The sequence below is a fragment of the Bombyx mandarina genome, chromosome 05 (assembly GCF_030267445.1).
Source record: "Bombyx mandarina strain Sakado chromosome 05, ASM3026744v2".
Taxonomy (NCBI): domain Eukaryota; kingdom Metazoa; phylum Arthropoda; class Insecta; order Lepidoptera; family Bombycidae; genus Bombyx; species Bombyx mandarina.
The window spans coordinates 13704353-13725250 of record NC_143212.1 but is presented as its reverse complement, the minus strand read 5'-3'; the positions used below and the strand labels follow the sequence as shown (position 1 = coordinate 13725250).

Genomic DNA, 20898 nt, shown 5'->3' with positions numbered 1-20898 from the left:
GTCCATGCCACCCATGATCGAACACTGTGGAGAAACGTCACATGTGGTCGCGATCGTCAGTAGTGATGGAACGATATAAAAGAAATTACAATTGTGTAGAAATTAGTAGCGGTCTACGATGGTGATAAAATTAAAAACACCATCATTCTTGTAAAAAAATTATTACTTAGACGTACTGAAAAGTTTTAGATTGGATTGAATAATATATATTTTTTGGACAAATCTTGTTCCGTATTCGTGTTTGTAATTTTGAAACACATTAAGATTTGTTGTAATAGCAACAGTATCTCAATGGATGATGGGGGAGATGATTTTTTTTAACGCTAAAGTTTTAACTCATTTTTTTATTTCAGAGCATCTTACCAGTGGTTTCTAGAAATGAAATACACTGCATTGATATATGTAGTTTTAAAACGACCTATTATTTTGTGTCAGTTATTATTTTTAATATCAATCTATACTAATATAACTAGTCAGGTCATAAGTATTGTCACACAGTAAAAACTTTTCTTTTAGAATGCTGGCCACAAAAAAGTTTATTGAATTCGAATTTCGAATTGTTCATGAAAATAAAAATGTATACTTTTAGAATTTTACTCATTTTTAAATATGGAGTGGACGCTTAAAGAAGACCGTGTTGCAATTATTGCGTTGCATAGTTGCGGTTACGCGCCAATTAAAATTTTTAAGATACTGAAAAATTTGAATATAACCAAAAGATTCGTTTATCGTACCATCAAACGATACAATGAAGACTCTAGTGTAGATGACAGGTCAAGAAGTGGTCACCCTCGGTCTGTTAGGACTCCAGCAGTGATAAAAGCTGTGAAGGCGCGAATTCAAAGAAATCCCAAACGTAAGCAGAAACTGTTGGCCCTTCAGATGGGGTTAAGCAGAACCACGGTGAAAAGGGTGTTAAATGAAGACTTAGGGCTTCGGGCATATCGAAGAAAAACAGGACATCGTTTGAATGCTCGTCTAATGGACCTCAGACTGAAGAGATGCCGCGCTTTGTTGAAGCGGTACGCGGGAAAAAAATATCGGGAAATACTTTTTTCGGATGAAAAAATTTTTACCCTAGAAGAGAGCTACAACAAACAAAATGATAAGGTGTACGCACACAGTAGTGAAGAAGCGAGCAACCGTATTCCGCGTGTCCAACGAGGTCATTTTCCATCCTCGCTCATGGTATGGTTGGGAGTTTCTTATTGGGGCTTAACAGAGGTACATTTTTGTGAGAAAGGTGTAAAAACGAATGCAGTTGTGTATCAAAATACAGTCCTGACGAACCTTGTGGAACCTGTTTCTCATGCCATGTTCAATAACAGGCACTGGGTATTCCAACAAGATTCGACGCCAGTTCATAGAGCGAAGAGCACACAAGACTGGCTGGCGGCGCGTGAAATCGACTTCATCCGGCACGAAGACTGGCCCTCCTCCAGTCCAGATTTGAATCCGTTAGATTACAAGATATGGCAACACTTGGAGGAAAAGGCGTGCTCAAAGCCTCATCCCAATTTGGAGTCACTCAAGACATCCTTGATTAAGGCAGCCGCCGATATTGACATGGACCTCGTTCGTGCTGCGATAGACGACTGGCCGCGCAGATTGAAGGCTTGTATTCAAAATCACGGAGGTCATTTTGAATAAACTTTAGTGTCATAAGAATCTATGTTTTGTTAAGTTCATTTTGGTATATGAATGGTTACATAATGAATAAACTTGTTTCAATTATTTTACATTAAATATGTGACAGAATTTATGACCTGACTAGGTATAAATCTACAAGGGTTTTTACGGATGTTCCGTTATAACTACTGAACCATGCGTCCGATTGACTTGAAACTTGGTATCCATGTAGAAAATACATGTAATTAATGGATAGGCTAATATTTATATGAGTGTTGGACTCCCTAGTAATCATCATCATAATCGGTTGCTCTTGGCAGAGCAGTCATGGTCATGTGGAATTCTTGCTTATTAAAGCCTTGACAGATGTTTTCCATAGTTTGCGAACCGAGGCCCGGCGCACACACTCGTTAGGTGGGGTTTCAGTAAGGTCTTTCACCTGATCAGTCCAATGTATGGGGATTCATCCACGAGATCTCTTAACATTGACCCTACCCTGAACAACAAGTTTATCGATAGACTCTTATAATAATAATGACAATAAATAATAATCTTAATTTTAAATGCCCAGCGAAGCGCGCGAGTACTGCTAGTTATTTAATAATAGTTACATGAAACGTGGATTTAAAAAAAAAACAATCCATCATCAAATAAATACCATAATTTACATTCACGATTTCGTACAACTGTTAAAACTACAAACAGATCAAAGTCTCATTTGACATTTCACCAAGATCAACAAGGCACCGATTTCAATCAACAAGTCATCAAGTCAATAAAGCGAACACGCTGTTGATTTGAAAAGTCGTCACGAAAACGTATTGCATTTCCAGTATACTAGGATACACGGTGTATAATATCGTGGAAATGCGCAGAGTGGCGGCGCGCCGAATGTATAGTCTACACGAAGTAAGTAATTCACAGACGAGTATTAACCGGCGCGGGACGCTCGCGTGCTACCGTACTAGCTCGCTTCGAGTGTTTAGACACCGCGCGTCGCTAGCCGAAGATTTAAATTAATTGCACAACAAAATATTAAATGAAAACAATGTAAATCGAAACGTAAACAACAATAGCTACGGCAGCATTTGTTCTTGTCATTATATTCTTTTTAAGTTTGTTGAACTTTTTCGCGGCACGCGCACTCTACTGTGACTGTACTTCTTAACGTGACGTCACGGTGCAGCTAACTAGATTAGATACGCTAAGCCGCCTCTGTAAACTGAAGAGAGGTAGGTGAACAGATTCGAAGGACGCATGCAAGTAACGACAGTTGAAACATTTCATTCATAAAACACGCATCGTTTCCAAGGCCTAAGTTAAGTTTTGAAATCGTACGCCGTTTATCTGAGCAGCTGTTGCAATGTGGTTTTCCTATTAGTGTTAATAATAATATTTGTATAACGGACATCGATAAACTTCATTATGGTTTGCAGCTAATAATAATGTTTACTTTGAACGTATTCATGTTAAATTAAAAAGTTATGATTTCACAATCACGCGTCATTTTGAAAAGATGACGAGTGATTTGTGTTCAAAATTGATTTACAAAAGATTTGATTAAGTTTTGAATACGTTAGAACGTTTGTAATAAAAAAAAAAATACACATAGATACGTTTGAAACTGTAAAAAAACCCGAACACGATCTGAGTACAATGCATAATTTAAAAGATAAGCAATTTGACTCGGATTGTTTCCTGTCGCTTGCAGACTCGCTGTGTGCGAGCTAATCATTGTTGAATAGGTAGTTTACATTTTAACACATTTTAACTTATGCACAACATCGCGATTTTTCCCATTAGTGATTTGGCTATAATATTTTCGATAACATTCTCGGCGTCACCCGTGAAATCTTACTGATTATTTTTTAGGTTCTGCTTACATTGACTGTTATGTACATGGTTCAAATACTTCGCAGTTCGTTTTATTGTGTGCGCACGTGCGCACGATTTCATTCTCTGTATATCGATGTCAGTGAATCAAAAATAAAAACGTTATACACACATTAAACATTATCTCAGTACATATCACATTGAAACATTGTTCGGCTATTATTGATGTTGCCAATAAAATTATTATTAGCTTACTCAAACTCGCAAAAAGTAAAGAAATAAAGTTGCAGGATTTTTTTTATATTACATTACTTTTTTACATTGTTTGCTGTCTTGAAAAACCCATTGAAATCGTAGTCTCAATTTCGGATATCATAATAATAGTTCATGCTAAATATGAATGCTTCGCTACGAAAGAAAAAATACGGGATGATGATTCACAATACCACAGATAAATGTTATTTGGCCATTGCTGGCAGACACGCCATTGCATACGCACAAGTGAATGTGAAAACGATTTAATCTCGCTTTTTGATGAGAAGCTAAAAACTCAAGTCAAACGAACTGCCAGATCTCACGATTAGGGATATGACACGTAAAAGTCCATAAATATTTTTCACAGAAAAGTAGATTAAGAATTAAACCCGCAAAATTATAATTTGCGTAATTACTGGCGGTAGGACCTCTTGTGAGTCCGCACGGGTAGGTACCACCACCCCTCCTATTTCTGCCATGAAGCAGTAATGCGTTTCGGTTTGAAGGATGGGGCAGCCGTTGTCATTATACTTGAAACCTTTAGAACTTATATCTCAAGGTGTGTGGCGCATCTACGTTGTAGATGACTATGGGCTCCAGTAACCACTTAACACCAGGTAGGCTGAGCTCGTCCACACATCTAAGCAATAAAAAAAAGCTACGTTTGCGACCCGTGAAAACCGAAGAAAATACTATCCCTTGACAGCATTCATTTTCTCATGTCCACGCCCTGAACTTTGGTAACCATATAACAAAAGGCATAGAGGTGATCCGTCGGCACATAAAAAAATCAGCTGCTTCTACATAATACAATAGATAATCTTATACTTCAAAACTTCAATTATATCATGTATTTGTCCGATTCGATCCTATTTTATTTTGTTTAAGCAGCTATTGGGGATGTAATGGGACAAATTAACACCACACTGTCTCAAATGCCAACCCTACCTGCACGTGGTGCATCCTGCTGATTGACGAACAGGGCTCTGGCGACCGATAGATGGCGGAATAACCATAAACAAAAACCGCTCGGTGCAGAAATCTCCTGGCCGGTAACGGGCAGCAGCATTACCGGTGCAAGGCACCGAGTACTGCGATCGCCAACCCGCCTGCCAAGCGTGGCGATTACGGCATAACCCCCCTCTTATGGCAGCTATAAATAAAAAACGGCCCCCAGTTCCCGGCAGCTTTACTATCCCTGGCTACGGTAGCAGCCATGGTAACGGTAAGGCAGGGGGTGCGAAGAATCCCCGGGCTACGGACAGCTACCACCAAATGACCCTGGCGACTCTCAATACCCGGACCCTGCGGCTTGACGAACATATTGAGGAACTGGAAGTGGAATTAGGAAGGATACGATGGCACGTCCTGGGGTTGTGCGAAGTCCGAAGACAGGGGGAGGACGTCATAACTCTAGACTCAGGCCACCTATTCTACTTCCGGGAAGGAGACCAACCTGGACAAGGTGGAGTTGGCTTTCTCGTCAATAGAATCCTCACGGACAACATTGTAGAGGTATCCAGTGTGTCGACACGGGTAGCGTACCTCATAATTAAGCTCACCGAAAGGTACTCCCTTAAGGTGGTACAAGTATACGCACCGACTTCGTCATACTCGGATGACGATGTGGAATTTGTGTACGACGATATCACCAGGGCTCTGCACAATACCACAAAAGCCCACTTCAGTGTTGTCATGGGAGATTTTAACGCTAAAGTGGGAGTACAGACTTGCGACGAATCGGTGCTAGGATCCTTCGGTTATGGATGTAGGAACCACAGGGGGCAAATGCTAGTCAACTTCCTTCAGCGCGAGAGGCTCTTTCTAATGAACTCGTTCTTTAAAAAGAAGCCACAAAGGAAGTGGACTTGGCTAAGCCCCGACACTGTGACGAAAAACGAGATTGACTTTATTATGACGGACAAGAAGCATATATTCAGGGATGTCTCTGTGATCAGCAGGTTCAATACCGGTAGCGATCACCGACTTGTCAGAGGCACACTGAATATGGACTTCAAATTAGAACGCAGCCGTCTAATAAAGTCTACGCTTCGACCCAGCCTACATCACATGGCTGTAGATCCGGAGCAATTCCAGCTAGATCTCCACAACCGATTCGCTGCCTTGGAAACCACCACAGACGTAGACGAGGCCTTAGATGGCGTGGTGAGGACACTGAGACAAGAGGGACAGAGATTGTGTCCAAAGGGTCGTACAGGCAGAAAATCAAAATTATTATCCGAGACTCTCCGGCTAATGGAAGAAAGGCGAGAAAACACACAGGCCACACAATCAGAGAAGGTGGCTCTTAGTAAGAAAATCAGGACGCTGATACGACGCGATCTCCGACGGTACAATACTCAGCGGATCAATGACGCAATTGAGCAAAACCGAGGAGCCAAGGTGTTCGTGCAGCGTCTTGGTAGAAGCCATCTTACAAAACTGACCACAAGAGATGGCCAAATTCTCGCCTCCAAACCGGAGATTCTCAAGGAAATTGAGGACTTCTACGGACGTCTCTATACTTCCAAAACCACCAAGTCTGCCTCTGGCCCAGCAGATGTCCGAGCTACACTATCCCGCCACTACACCGACGAGCTGCCACAGATTAGTGTGGACGAGATCGGAATGGCTCTTGAAAATCTTAAAAACGGAAAAGCCCCGGGCGAGGATGGTGTTACTTCTGAGCTCTTGAAAGCAGGAGGTCTTCCTGTCATTAGGGAGCTCCAGAAGCTCTTTAACACTGTCCTCTTTACCGGTAGAACTCCAAAGGCGTGGAGCAGGAGCATAGTTGTCCTTTTCTTTAAAAAAGGAGATATAACACTTTTAAAGAATTATCGCCCCATCTCGCTCCTGAGCCACGTCTACAAATTGTTTTCGAGAGTCATAACGAATCGTCTTACTCAGAGACTTGACGACTTCCAGCCTCCGGAGCAGGCAGGATTCCGAAGAGGATTTGGTACCGTGGACCACATTCATACAGTTCGGCAGATTATACAGAAGACTGAAGAGTATAATCTGCCGCTATGTCTGGCGTTTGTGGACTACGAGAAAGCCTTTGACTCGATCGAAACCTGGGCTGTCCTGGAATCTTTGCAGCGGTGTCAAGCTGACTGGCGATACATCGATGGACTAAGATGCCTGTACGATGCCGCTACAATGACCGTCCAAGTACAGAAAGACCAGACGAGACCAATCCAGTTGCGCAGAGGTGTAAGACAGGGGGATATTATATCCCCGAAACTGTTTACAAACGCACTGGAGGACGTCTTCAAGACTCTGGACTGGAACGGACGCGGCATTAACATAAACGGCGAGTACATCTCACATCTTCGCTTTGCCGATGATATCGTCATCATGGCGGGATCGCTGCAGGACCTACAAGAAATGGTGCACAGCCTTAATACTGCATCCCAACGGGTTGGCCTCGGAATGAACTTGGATAAAACCAAGGTAATGTTTAACGGAAACGTCATTCCGAGACCAATCGATGTTGATGGTACACCTCTCGAAGTTGTTCAAGAGTATGTCTACCTAGGACAGACCCTACAACTAGGTAGAAACAACTTTGAGAAGGAAGTGACCAGAAGGATTCAGTTGGGCTGGGCAGCGTTCGGGAAGCTTCGTCATGTCTTTTCGTCGCCCATACCACAATGTCTGAAGACAAAGGTCTATAATCAGTGCGTCCTACCCGTGCTTACCTACGGAGCCGAAACGTGGACACTGACTGTGCGACTAGTCCAGCAATTAAAAGTTACTCAGCGAGCTATGGAGCGAGCTATGCTTGGTTTGTCATTGCGAGACCGAATACGCAATGAGGTCATTCGGGCAAAGACCAAAGTGATCGACATAGCTCGCAGAGTTAGTAAGCTGAAGTGGCAGTGGGCTGGTCACATATGTCGCAGAACCGATAACCGTTGGGGTAGACGTGTTCTGGAGTGGAGACCACGAACCGGTAAACGTAGTGTAGGACGCCCTCCTGCTAGATGGAGCGACGACCTGCGCAAGGCAGCTGGCAGTAACTGGATGCGTAGAACCGAAGATCGGGTTCAGTGGCGAGCTTTGGGGGAGGCCTATGTCCAGCAGTGGACTGCCGCAGGCTGATGATGATGATGATGAGCTATTGTGTCTTACGCCAATGAAGAATGTTTTTCTCTGTAATTAAATAACTTATTTCTGACATAAAGAAGATCTATGGTTGGTTAGAATACAAAATATTAATTGTTGATCCATTTTCAAACAATGAAACACTCGCAAAAACCCTTCTTTTCTAGATCGTAACAAAAGTATTTATCAATACTAGAGGTACCGCAGTAGTCGAAATTCGACTGCTTATAATTAATTGGAATTGTAAGTTTGTACACTATTATGATTGTATTTTATACTTCTATAATCACAAATTTCGCCAAGAGTACACTATAAAAAATATTAACAAAGACAAACAATATTTAATCTATTCTCAATTTGACAACAGACGTCAAGAACAAAAGTTTGACAATAAATAAATAGTATGCATGCGTGTGTGCGTCAAATACATGGTATGTAGTGTGTGTAATGTTTTCTTTATTGATTTAATGTATCTTTTATGCATTATTTTAAAAAAATATTAGTATTGTGCACTTCTCTATATTCTCTATAAGTGTGGAAAATTTCATACTCCTCCGTCCGCGCAATTTTCGTAAAAAGGGATACAAAGTTTTTGCTTCACGTATTAATATATAGATTTCATGAACCGTAAACGCAATAAAAATCAAGAATCGCGACTCAAGGTTGTACTTACTTTATCTCTATAAATAATATTATAGGAGAATGCTAATGTGCTCGCAATTGTAAAAAAATGTGAATACTTTTCGATATTTTTTTTGTTTTCAATTCTTAAGAACTTGGCCTATATAAAAAAAAGACTGTTACATTATAAAGTTTTATTTTAAGTTTATAAACGCGTTTGCAGTGAGATAGCATTGTTCGCTCTCTGAATTGTGGTATAGTTCTTTGGTTTAATTTAAAAAAAAACCAAGGAACTATTTTAGTCCAAGCAGACGAAGTTACGAGCACAGGTAATCTATTTGTAAATGCCATATTTTGAATACTGTAATCCGTGCCTAAGCAAAATTAGAAATTTCGTTTTGAGGTGGGTAGTTTCAAATTAGTTATGGGGTCATAAGTTTATGGAGGCCTTTATGATGGCGATCACAGGTGATCTTATAAGATAATTGATGTTCCTTTAATCAGATATTTATTTGAAGACATAAGTACGCGATTTAAGACTCTTCGAGTAAATAAAACTTCTTCATCATCGGCCTGTAGCCTTACGTAGGGACGTGTTGGAGGTTTTGAAAAATAAAGGTTCCTGCCACTCGTACCGTTTTGAAGGACGATATACATATATGATTTTCCGATGCAACCGGTGTCTGACCTAAGTTCTCTAGATAGGTAAATGACGTTGTGATTATTAGAGGAGCTGTGACGTTAAGATTTGTATTAGAATATTATGGGATTATTATGTATACTAGGTATATAGAAGTATTTTTTGTTATATAATAATAGATACTGGTAAATATACTGAACTATATTTGCTACCTAATACTCCATAGCCCTTATTCTTCGAAATCTGGTGGTAGGACCTCTTGTGAGTCCGCGCGGGTTGGTACCACCACCCTGCCTATTTCTGCCGTGAAGCAGTAATGCGTTTCGGTTTGAAGGGTGGGGCAGCCGTTGTAACTATACTGAGAACTTAGAACTTATATCTCAATGTGGGTGGCGCATTTACGTTGTAGATGTCCATGGGCTCCATTAACCACTTAACACTAGGTGGGCTGTGAGCTCGTCCACCCATCTAAGCAATAAAAAAAAATCAAACAGAATCAGGCAGTAAATACCTTGGCGTACATACGATACTTTTAAATTAATATTACTTCTATTGATACAGTTGTGTTTTTACTACAGTTCGCATTAATTTATTGAAGTGTAATATTACCGAACAAATAACTTGTAACAGAAATATGATGACTACTAAATTTATTACAGTAATTTCACTAAAACTAAAATAAGTCATGCTTTATTTAAATTTAAATATTTATACGCAGCTGCTTTAGAAGAGTTATTCACTTTGACTTAATATTTTTGTGCTAGCTCTATCGAAGACCAACTATATATATTTATTGCTTAGATGGGTGGACGAGCTCACAGCCCACCTGGTGCTAAGTGGTTACTGGAGCCCATAGACATCTACAACGTAAATGCGCTACCCACCTTGAGATTTATGTTCTAAGGTCTCAGTATAGTTACAGCGGCTGCCCCACCCTTCAAACTGAAACGCATTACTGCTTCACGGCAGAAATAGGCGAGGTAGTGGTACCTACCCGCGCGGACAGGTCTTACCACCAGTAACAAATATGTATTTTTGGTAACGAAAATATTGTCATTAACGTGAATATGATAAAACCGTTTTTCAGTTTTTTCCATTTGTTATCGATTTATAATCTTGTCGCTCTAACGGTCAGTACAACTTAGAGCTGTGAAACAAAGGAATGCGAGTTTCGCCCAACTTGAAGACATTACGTCTGAAGATATTATGTCCTTGTTAAATATACAATATGTACTCAACAAATGTTCACGATTGACTTCCACGGTGAAGAAATAGCATCGTGTAATAAAAACCAAACCCGCAAAATTATAATTTGCGTAATCACTGGTGGTAGGACCTCTTGTGAGTCCGCACGGGTAGGTACCACCACCCCGCCTATTTCCGCCGTGAAGCAGTAATGCGTTTCGGTTCGAAGGGTGGGGTAGCCGTTGTAACTATACTGAGACCTTATAACTTATATCTCGAGGTGAGTGGCGCATTTACGTTGTAGATGTCTATGGGCTCCAGTAACCACTTAACACCAGGTGGGCTGTGACCTCGTCCATCCATCTAAGCAATAAAAAAAAAATCGCTCCCTTAGTATTAAATGGGCACATCTCGAAATTATGAGGTTTTGACTTTTTGCGTAATATAGGCTCAATATCAACTGTTCTACCACTTGGCTTTCACAGAAAGAGAAAAAAGCCATTTTTTTTATGAATACTGTAATTGTGCCCCTTGGACATCACCCTCTCGCGCGTCCACCTCTTCCTCCTAGAGAGGCCCAACCAGTACAACGTCAATATTTTACGAACGAAGCCGGACTGCTGACACATTGTCCAAATTGAAATTGTCCAATGTGGAGTACATATTATATACTCCACATTGGAGTCGAATGGCCAAAAATAGACAAAATTGGATTCTTTAGAGGAGGCCTTTGTCGTGAGGCAAGCTCGTTGAGTCTGTGCTTATATAAAGCGTGTGTGATATTATGTAGGGTGATAGTTATTAACAAGACACGACAGTTTGCAACCTTTGTATATTGTGCGATGACTCGACTCAGACTAGACTAAACTAAGCCCGCTACAAGCTGTTTTGAAAATCATACCGAACGCCGAACGGAATACTTAATTTTAAATTCGATAAAACTTAACTTCTTATTATTACTAAGCTAGTAATTATTAAATTAAACAGCAATAAAGGCTTATCTCTTTATTTATTATAAATACTCAGTCGGGCCATAAATACTGTTACAAAGGAAAACAAAAAAAAATCTATGGCAAATAACATTTATTACTTTTACAGTGTGTTAGTTTAATACATAAATATAAAACAATTTAAAGTATAAAAAGCTTATTCGAAGTGGTCTCCATTGGCTGCAATATAGTCCTTTAAACGTTGAGGCCAGGTGAAAAATTTTCACTGCCAATCGTACGGATTGTTTTAAGGACTCCAAAATAAATTATCATGGCGTTTAGAGCAAGCCTTACTCTCTAAAACTGACCATAAATCATAATCCAGCGGATTAAGATCGGGACTTGACGACGGCCAGTCTTCAGCTCTGATGAAGTCCGAAACATTCGTTTCCAACCAAGACTGCGTAGACCGAGCTTTATGACCTGGCGCCGAGTCTTGCTGGAAGGACCATTCATAATTATTGAACATGGTGTTGTTAAGGGGCTTCACTACCTTCTCAAGAATTGTATCTTGATATACTTGTGCCGATGTTTTGATACCTTTTTCACAAAAGTATGGCTCAGTCACTCCTTCATAGCTAATACCCCACCAAACCATCACTGAAGTCGGATAGTGCCCACGTTGCACTCTGTCGACTAATTGGGAAGCTTCCTTAGAGCTTTGAGCATAAATACGGTCATTTTGTTTGTTAAAATGTTGCTCAATTGTAAAAAAATTCTCATCCGTAAACAAAATTTTTCTATGACCTCCCTTTGCGTACTGCTTCAGTAGTTGTTTCGATTTTACCAGCCTATTCTCTTTTAAATGATCAGTTAAGAAATGACCAGTACGTCTCTTATAGGCTGCAAGTCCTAAGTCATCTTTTAAAATACGCGACATGGTTCTAGGTGCTATCTTCATCTCCACAGATAAAATATTTTGCTTTCGGACAGGATTTCTTCGAATTCTTTCTCATACTGCTTTGACCACCTTTTTCGTACGAACACTACGTGGCCGGCCAGATATTTTTCTGTCACAAACAGAGGAGGTCTCATTGCACCTATTAATAGCCCGGTACAAAAACATTTTAACGGCCGTCTGGTGTAGTGGTAAGTGACATGGTCACTACACAAGGGAGTCGCGGGTTCGAATCCCGCCAAGGGAAGATATTTCTATGATAAATATAAATGTCTTTTCCAGGGTTATGGATGTATATTAAATATGTGTATGTGTATAATAAAAATCTTACATTTATTTCCGTTATCTGGTACCTGTAACACAAGTTCTTTACGAACTTATCACAGGACCAGTTACCGTGGCGTGACTGTTATTAAATATTTATTTATTTATTTATTTTATTTTACTAATACCAAGCGTATGGAGAGTTTTAAAAATTGCATTTGGCTCCATACCTACTTTGTGTAATGCAATCACAGCGATTCGGTTCTCTTTATCACCCCACTCCATTTTAATATTGCAAAATATTGTACAATGTATTGGCGCCAAAATGAGAAAACTCAATGAGCAATCATATAAAAATGACAGATTCCAAATTTAAATGTCATATTTTGTTTATTTTTAATTGTAACAGTATTTATGGCCAGACTAAGTATATACATGATTTAGTTTTTTTTTTTTCGCATGTAGTATTGAGCACTATATTATTGCCGTTCATTTTGAAACGTTCACCGCTTTGTGATGACAGATGAGCTCACGGATGATATATACATCTATTATATTACGCATCAGGTGGCGCATTAGATCTGTCGGATCATTTATGGCATAAGAGAAACAAACATTTCTCACAGAATATAATTACAATTTTTTTCTACGGTTTGATCTCACATTTTTTGTCATTATATTATTTCCGATGTGTCGAATACTTTATAGTTTTTTTTTGGTCCCAGACTACGGATTGTATAAAGTTTGTTCTAATTAAAATAACACTTATTACATATTACATGTTTTTTGTACGAGTAGGTTTAAGGCAAAGTGGATACATTTTTTTTTAATATTCTTTATTAAAACCATACGCCTATTAGGTTAAGTCGGCTATTAAATAAACAAAACAAAATTAAAATAACATATTTAAACACAGTGAAACATAAAACATAAAACTTAAACAAAAGCACTTAAAATAACAATACCGCTTGATAAAAAAATCTTAAGTACTTATATTTGAGCTAGGGAATCTATGGAAAATTACAAACTTACAACAGTTACCATTATCTCTTAGGTTGGTTCGTGGCTGTTTAGGTGATAAGCTTATGTATTTCGATATTAGGTAATGGACAAAAAATTGTTGCAGCATGTTCCTTTTCGTGAAAATGGACCGCGGATTTCGAGACACGAGACCGTGTGAAGTCTCCATTATATAACAACGCTAATTTAAACCAATGTCATGAAGAGGCAGAGAAAAGTAGCAGTACTTTTATTGGCATCAGAAGTATTTTCAGCGGGATCTGCCTTTTTTTTTCATCGCCTCCGTACGTTTTCGTATATTTCTTTACATGAATACTATAAATATAAATAATACTATACAACTTTAGTTCGGTTACGAAAGAAAAATAAAAAACCTAGAATTACCGCATCAACCCCACTTTTGTAACAATTTCAAATCAAAATATTCAAGTTAAACTACAGGTTGTCCGTATTTTCGCTTTTAATGTTTTAAATTTGTTGATCAAAACATTTGATTATCCCAATATCAATTTATGACATCACAATAAATCAAGTTTAATTTCCTAAAAAAATATGACGATTACTTCACAAAGTTTGAATCTCGTTTTCGCAGCCGTCTAGTCTGTGTAAACGACATTAGGGATTTATTCGAAAATGACGTTTATTAATGATTAAAAATTGATGCGATAATAAACCAAACAAAAATACTTTTAATAAAAATTCAAATTCAAATTCAATCAGCTTTTCGTTGAGTTCTCTGACCAATAGACAACAACAAAATAAGATTTTACAGCCTAAGGAGTATTTTTTACGTTAGAAATTTTTACTAAATAATATATTTGGAGTGGCTGCACACGATTCCCGCAAGCACATTCAGTCTACGAAATCTCATTAAGCATGTTAGTATTGCTCAGACTGCCAATAATGAGCATGAATTGCCCCATTTTTATAATAACGTTATTGGCTTTTAGAAAAAGTGTAATCATTTTTCATTGTACCCAGTTCAGAGATGCTCAAAGACACAAGTGTTGCGTACGAAACTTTTTGTAATTTATTAATAAAACCCAAAATAATAAATTAAGATAAAAATCCATAAATTTTACGTGCAACATGCAATCGACATTGCCAAAATAATGCGGGAGAGTTGGTTGTATTATCATGTCCATAGCACGGTACCACCAAACTATATAAGAAATAAATAATAGTTTAAATAACTAACAAAATACGCTTTTATAGAAAATCCAATTAACAAATTGAAAATAAATTTTAATAAATTTGAATTAAAAATAGTGTAAGAAAAAATAATTTTATTGTAAAAAAGCGTGGGGTGCTTTTCAGGATATTATCAAAATAACCCTTTTACTCATATCTGTTCATAAAATATTTATAACTACTGATACTATGCACATTTTTCATTTTTTAGTTGAATTTAAATTTTTTTTATATTTTTTTTGTTTTTTTTTTAATATTGAATTGTCATCGGTCCATAATAAGTATACCAAATTTCGAGCTAATCCGACGTTTTGAAGGGGGTCAAAATCATGTTCAAAGATTGTGTTACATAATAACATACATACGTCTGAAGCTAATAAAAAAGCGTATTAAAATTGAAAGCGCCATTCTTTCTTAGAACGAAAAGACAAGTGAAAGTGGAAAAGTGTCAAACACGAGGATGTGTAAAATTTTTGAAGATAATACCAAATGTATATAGTCACATTGACTCTTATTATTACGTAGAACATTTGGCTTAGAAAAGAATCCTCCTCGGTGGGTCCTGTTTCTCATTGCTGAGGATCGTGACCTTTACGGAGTACATACGTAAAGGTTTTCTTGGGAAAATTGCTAGTGGTGGGTTCCCGCCTCCTTCCACAGCAGAATTTCAGAGGCGATTTAGTTCCTCCGGGCTACTGAAGACCTAGTTCGGGTTAGTTGACCGCCGCCCGTTGCTCGGCGATAAATTTTTACGGCCGGGTAGGTGGCACACCGACGCCAACCCTCCTCTTTTCTCATCCGGGCTTGGGACTGGTAATGGCAGAGTTAAAGAAAAGAATAAGAATTATTAATTTAGATCAGAAATTCTTATGGCAAAGATGCAACAGTCGACCGAGTAGTTAAAGAAAGCACACTGAGCGCACAACTTATGCATCCAAATGAAAATATAAGCAAGTTGAAAAATTATGCATGCAACGCCACTAATGCTGCCTGAAAACAGTCGACCGGAAGTTTTTAATGAAAGGAACGCAGCGGACACGATCGATGGAACCACTAGAAGCACTGGGGACGGAAATCCTGTATTTCCGATTTAAATAAATGTATACGCTTCACAGTTTTAGCCTGAAATTGTGGTTTAGTAATCTAAATGCAATTGTGTGTGTATTGATTAAATGCACTATAAAAAGGTTAGTAACTTATTGATGCGTAGAGAGAAGATGCATGTGACTAGGAGATGTATGGAAATGGTAGTGCAAGGTAGAGGGGAAGAGGTCGACCGAAGAAGACATGGATTGGGTGTGTGAATGACGATATGAGAGAGAGAGGAGTGAGTGTTGAGATGACGGCTGATAGAAGAGAATGGAAGAAAAAAATTAGCTGTGCCGACCCCACCTAGTGGGATAAGGTGGAGAAAAAGAAGAAGAAGAAAAAGGTTAATAACTAAATAAACTAAACGGCTGTCATTATCATCATACGATCAACAACTAATTAACAAAAAAAATAATTTAAAATGGGATTCATGATTTCGCACCCACAAGGTGCCTATGGTTGCTGCAATGGCAGGTTCAGTAAGGAAGTCTAGTTGTAGTGTTGACCACGGGAACCCCGTTACTTCTCCTGGGTTCTGACTCCGGGCGAACATCGATCGCCGGGTGAGAGAGCGCGAGGGGAGTCGTTTGGTGGTTGGGGCCCTAAAACATCCTTGAACCTGCGGTCTACCTCCAATATCTGCAAAAAAATATATCAGTAAGCTAGGTCTTGTGAGTCCGCACGGGTAAGTGCGTTGAAGATGCGTTGCGGCTTGAAGGGTGGGGCAGCCGCTGTACTGTTAAAAGTGAGACCTTAGAACTCATATTTCAAGGTGGGTGGCGGCATTTGTCTATAGGCTCCGGTAACCACTTAACACCAGGTGGGCTGATGGCTAGCCCATCCATCTAAGTAATAAAAAAAAACTGTGCGTCGGTTAAGTTCCGAGTTTTAAGTGCATTCATTGGACATTAATGACATACAATTTTACACACACAAATTTATTTTTTGTAATTGGTTTAGGAACTTCGATTCTACTAAAACAATATTTATTGTTTATGCTTGCGTAGTTTTCCGTTCATACAATTAAGTCTTTGCACCTTAAACAAAAAATCTAAAATGAACATTGAAAAATTATATAAAAAACTCAACTAAAAATCCAATATTTCATGTCAACTGCAAACATAAAAATTGAGGAACAACGGATACAGCAATTTGCTTCAATTGTGGTAATTTCACTCGAAAACTAAATGTTAAGTCGTTGCCCTTGGATAGAAGTAATCATATTTATATTACAATTTTTTCAGTCGTTTGTCAACTACGCCCACAAAATAATGAATAGTAATTATTGACTAGTGATGATTGTAATATTAGTAAATTTTTAAAAATAGTGAAATGTTTATTATGTACGATGTACCGTAAATTTTATTTATATAATGTTGTCATTGATTTAAAAACAATCGCCATTTTAGTTTTGGAACTACTTATTTATGTCTTCATTTTCAGGACCTTAAAACGAATTTGAGTTAATACGCTATGGAGAACGTTAAAAAACTCGCACTAACCACACTGATAAAGTCATGACGTTGATCACTGAGTTTCTCGCCGAATCTTCGCAGTGGGTCGTTATTTTCGAACTGGTGGTGGATTCTGCGAAGCACTGCTCTTGCTAGGGCCAGTGTTAGCAAAACACCCGGTTTTAGTCCCGTGAGCTCACCGACACGTCAAGGAGAAGCTGATATAGCCTCTCAAGGCTATCAGAATAAGTAGGAAAAAAAATGACGTAAAACTAACAAATTGCAGTCACGAAGATGTGTGCAGTTTCTATGCAAAAATATAATATAATTAATTGTATTGGAAATCGCTCTTTTGTTGCCAATAAATAAATTGTATGTGGCGCCTCGCTTGTTAGACCTTTATTGATTGAGTAGGTTCGAATTTAACGAATCAATCTGTCATTGGTTATACTAGAGCGTACCAGAATGTTCTCGAATGCACTAGAATGTTGGGATGCAGAAATAATAAACTGGTGTTTTATTATTTGCTCGTATTAAATACGTTTACTGGTGTTAGTGTATATTCTAAGTTGGCACGTGTAGGTACTACCACTATGCCTGTTTTTGTCGTGAAGAAGTCATGCGTTCCGCTTGGGATAGATAGGATAGCCGTTATACTGCACAATTGAGACGTGTAGCTCGTGTCTCAAGATCGATGACGACGTTCGTATTGTAATGTCTATGGACTCTCGTAACTAATTAACACCAGGTGAGCCCAGAGCTCTTTCTCTCGTTGATGTAATAAAAGACTATGCCAAATACTATATTAAAATGACTGGAAGACCAAGAATTTAAATCTCGTCATTTATTACTTTATAACATCATGCCGAACAATAATAAAAATAAAATATTAACATAGCATGTTAGCTGATCTAAAAACATTGAGTCAAGCAATATTTGTTTAACTATTAAATTTATTGGTAAGTGCACTAAAAAAAAATTCATATTTAATTTCTTAGTGCGCACATAAAATAAATAATGTTCAATCAAAAATCTTAAGCGAGGATAGAATTGAGTGAAGTATGCTTGTCTACCTTTGAAGGCTATCGCCTTCAAGAGGCTAGCGAAGTCATCGTGGCCTAAAGGATAAGACGTCCGGTGCATTCGTATCGAGCGATGCAACGATGTTCGAATCTCGCAGGCGGTTAACAATTTTTCTAATGAAATACTTATTTAACAAATGTTCACGATTGACTTCCACGATTAAGGAATAACATCGTGTAATAAAAATCAAACCCGCAAAATTATAATTTGCGTAATTACTGGTGGTAGTACCTCTTGTGAGTCCGCACACGTAGGTACCACCGGCCTGCCTATTTCCGCCGTGAAGCAGTAATGCGTTTCGGTTTGAAGGGTGGGGCAGCCGTTGTAACTATACTGAGACCTTAGAACTTATATCTCAAGGTGGGTGGCGCATTTACGTTGTAGATGTCTATCGGTTCCAGTAGCCACTTAACACCAGGTGGGCTGTGAGCTCGTCCACCCATCTAAGCAATAAAAAAAGGTTAGCTAATTGTCTTCATAGGCAGATATTATTTATAAGATTTTTAAGTGATTTGGGATGTGAATATATTCGATTTTTTTTTTCATCGTATAGAAACGAAAACGGATTAAGCGATAGCCGAGGAATTTTTAAATATAAAAAGTCTTAAGCTTTGATAAAAGAGAAGTGGTTTGTTGCACGGCCGAAATAGACTGGTTTTTTGATACCGAGCACTTACAACACCCTCTAAGACTATTCAAATACAACAGACATCGATATAAATGTTTTAAACTCTAAATAGTAATAGAGCGTTGATGTAAAAATCATCTGATATACAGCCACACATACGTAATGCAATAAATCTGATGTGAGTTCTTTCAACTAATACCTAATTAATTCATTAATTGTCATCGTACTTTATTATTGTGGAGGTACAAAAGGAGGTAAAAAGGGAGGCGGAGGTAACAAAAAAAAAATCAGTGACAATTTATTTTCATTCTTTTTAGTTTAAAATCTAATTCTGAAATGTCGTGTTTTAATATTGCATTCAAAAGGCAATAAAGCGCTGTGGTGCTACGAAAATTACTGACTGCAGTGGTGAAAATATTGGGTTAGGCTATAAAGTTTAACAATCCATTCAAATGAGGTGAAATAGTCACAGAGTGAACTAGTTTTGGGATTGATTTTTAGTCTACTGCTACTTTTTTGATAGAAGGGAACCGACCTCAAAGGACAAATCAGGTCCTGTTTTAGGTAATCTAAATATCGTTCATGAAATCAATGTTTCATCGTCAATCATCCATTTTGCCTTCTTCTTGGTGGTTAGACTTAAGACTAGAATTTTTAAATAAACTATTTTAAGAAAAAATATCTGTAATAACCATATTATTAATAGAATTATTAAAATCGATTAGAATTTGAAACTCCAAAATTTGTAAGGTTTTAAAGAAGAATTTTATGTCTTCGCTGATATTGTATTAGTACCCCTATGAAAACCGAGTTGTATGAAACTCATAAACTCTGAAATATCAAACTTTGTGTCAGTTGAGAGAAGTTAATTTATATTATATTACGTAGATATATTTGTTAATAAATCCTTAAGTTTGATGGCTTCAAACTAAAAAGATGAATAAATAGCAGATATCAGCTGAAGGGTGGCACCTTTCCACGTGAGATCACGCATGCAAATAGTTCTGGTGGTGAGTGGACCCGGGATTGTTCATTATCTCACATAAATGCCATCAGTGATCTTAATACTGGACTATAAAGTCTCAATTTTATTGTAATAACGGTCTGAAGGAAAGGACTGCCGTATTAAAATACTGCGAAGAATTTTCTCATTAAAAATGTCGCAAAATGTCACGTTGTAATCTATCGGCTCCGGGAAAATTTACTCAAACCAGACCAAATCCTCACCGAGGAAATTATTATAATATAAATATGAAACTGATTCTAAATAAGCTGTAACAAAATCGAAGATAATTTAAATAAGAAACAAACTCAAATCAGACAACAAGGCCATAAATATCAAAACAATTTCGTATCATATTTCTAAAATCTTATTTCACGACAGTACGGGTAATGAAGTATTGTACGGATTCGGAATGTTAACGAAGAAATTCACGAATCGTACGAAAGCGTTTGTTTACAAAAAAATAATTCAAACAATTTATTTTCAGAACGGTTTTTGGTTCAACAGGTAGGTCATCTATCCATTATCCGCTTTGAGTAACGCAGCTCCTTATATTTGGAGGAAAAAAAAGTGTGTGTGTCCGCTCCGACGCACGACTGGAGTTTACTGGATATAAAAAATTAAACGAAACAATACGAGAAATAGTTCTATATTACGACAACACGATACACTACAGATTATTAACAAATTAACGAGACACAAAACAAACGACTAACAAATATATGAAAATACAATAATGAGAGAAACGCGCGATCAGTACGAGGCTTTGTGGCGGACTGCCGGCGCATGTACTAGCATGTCACACGAAATGCGCATAACGCATTTCGTGTGACATGCTAGTACGATTTTGGTCCCCATAATTTTCATACCCCGGGCCTATATATGTAAATCGATTCTAAAGGAGTAAACTCCAAAAACAATCTTTTCCTCATTAGAGGTGCTTCTCCAGCTCTTATAAAAGCAACGACAGAGGGAAAGCTATTTTTAAAGCGGCCTTATTGTTCCGTGC

At 38.1% G+C, this 20898-nt stretch overlaps 2 protein-coding genes across 5 annotated transcripts in view; both read left to right on the top strand.

Annotated features, from left to right (window-relative positions):
- Window positions 1–962: 962 nt before the first annotated feature.
- kcc (solute carrier family 12 member kcc) overlaps window positions 963–20898 on the top strand; it is a 468256-nt gene continuing 448320 nt past the window's right edge. For all 4 annotated transcript variants that reach the window (XM_089727869.1, XM_089727865.1, XM_089727868.1 and 1 more), the window contains exon 1: window positions 963–2861. The gene's annotated coding sequence lies outside the window, so the exon portion shown is untranslated. The remainder of the gene's footprint in view (window positions 2862–20898) is intronic.
- Window positions 4320–8470, top strand: LOC149503010 (uncharacterized). The gene has a single exon (XM_089727870.1). The coding sequence runs from the start codon at window positions 4864–4866 to the stop codon at window positions 7819–7821; it is 2958 nt and encodes a 985-aa protein (XP_089583996.1). The 5' UTR covers window positions 4320–4863; the 3' UTR covers window positions 7822–8470.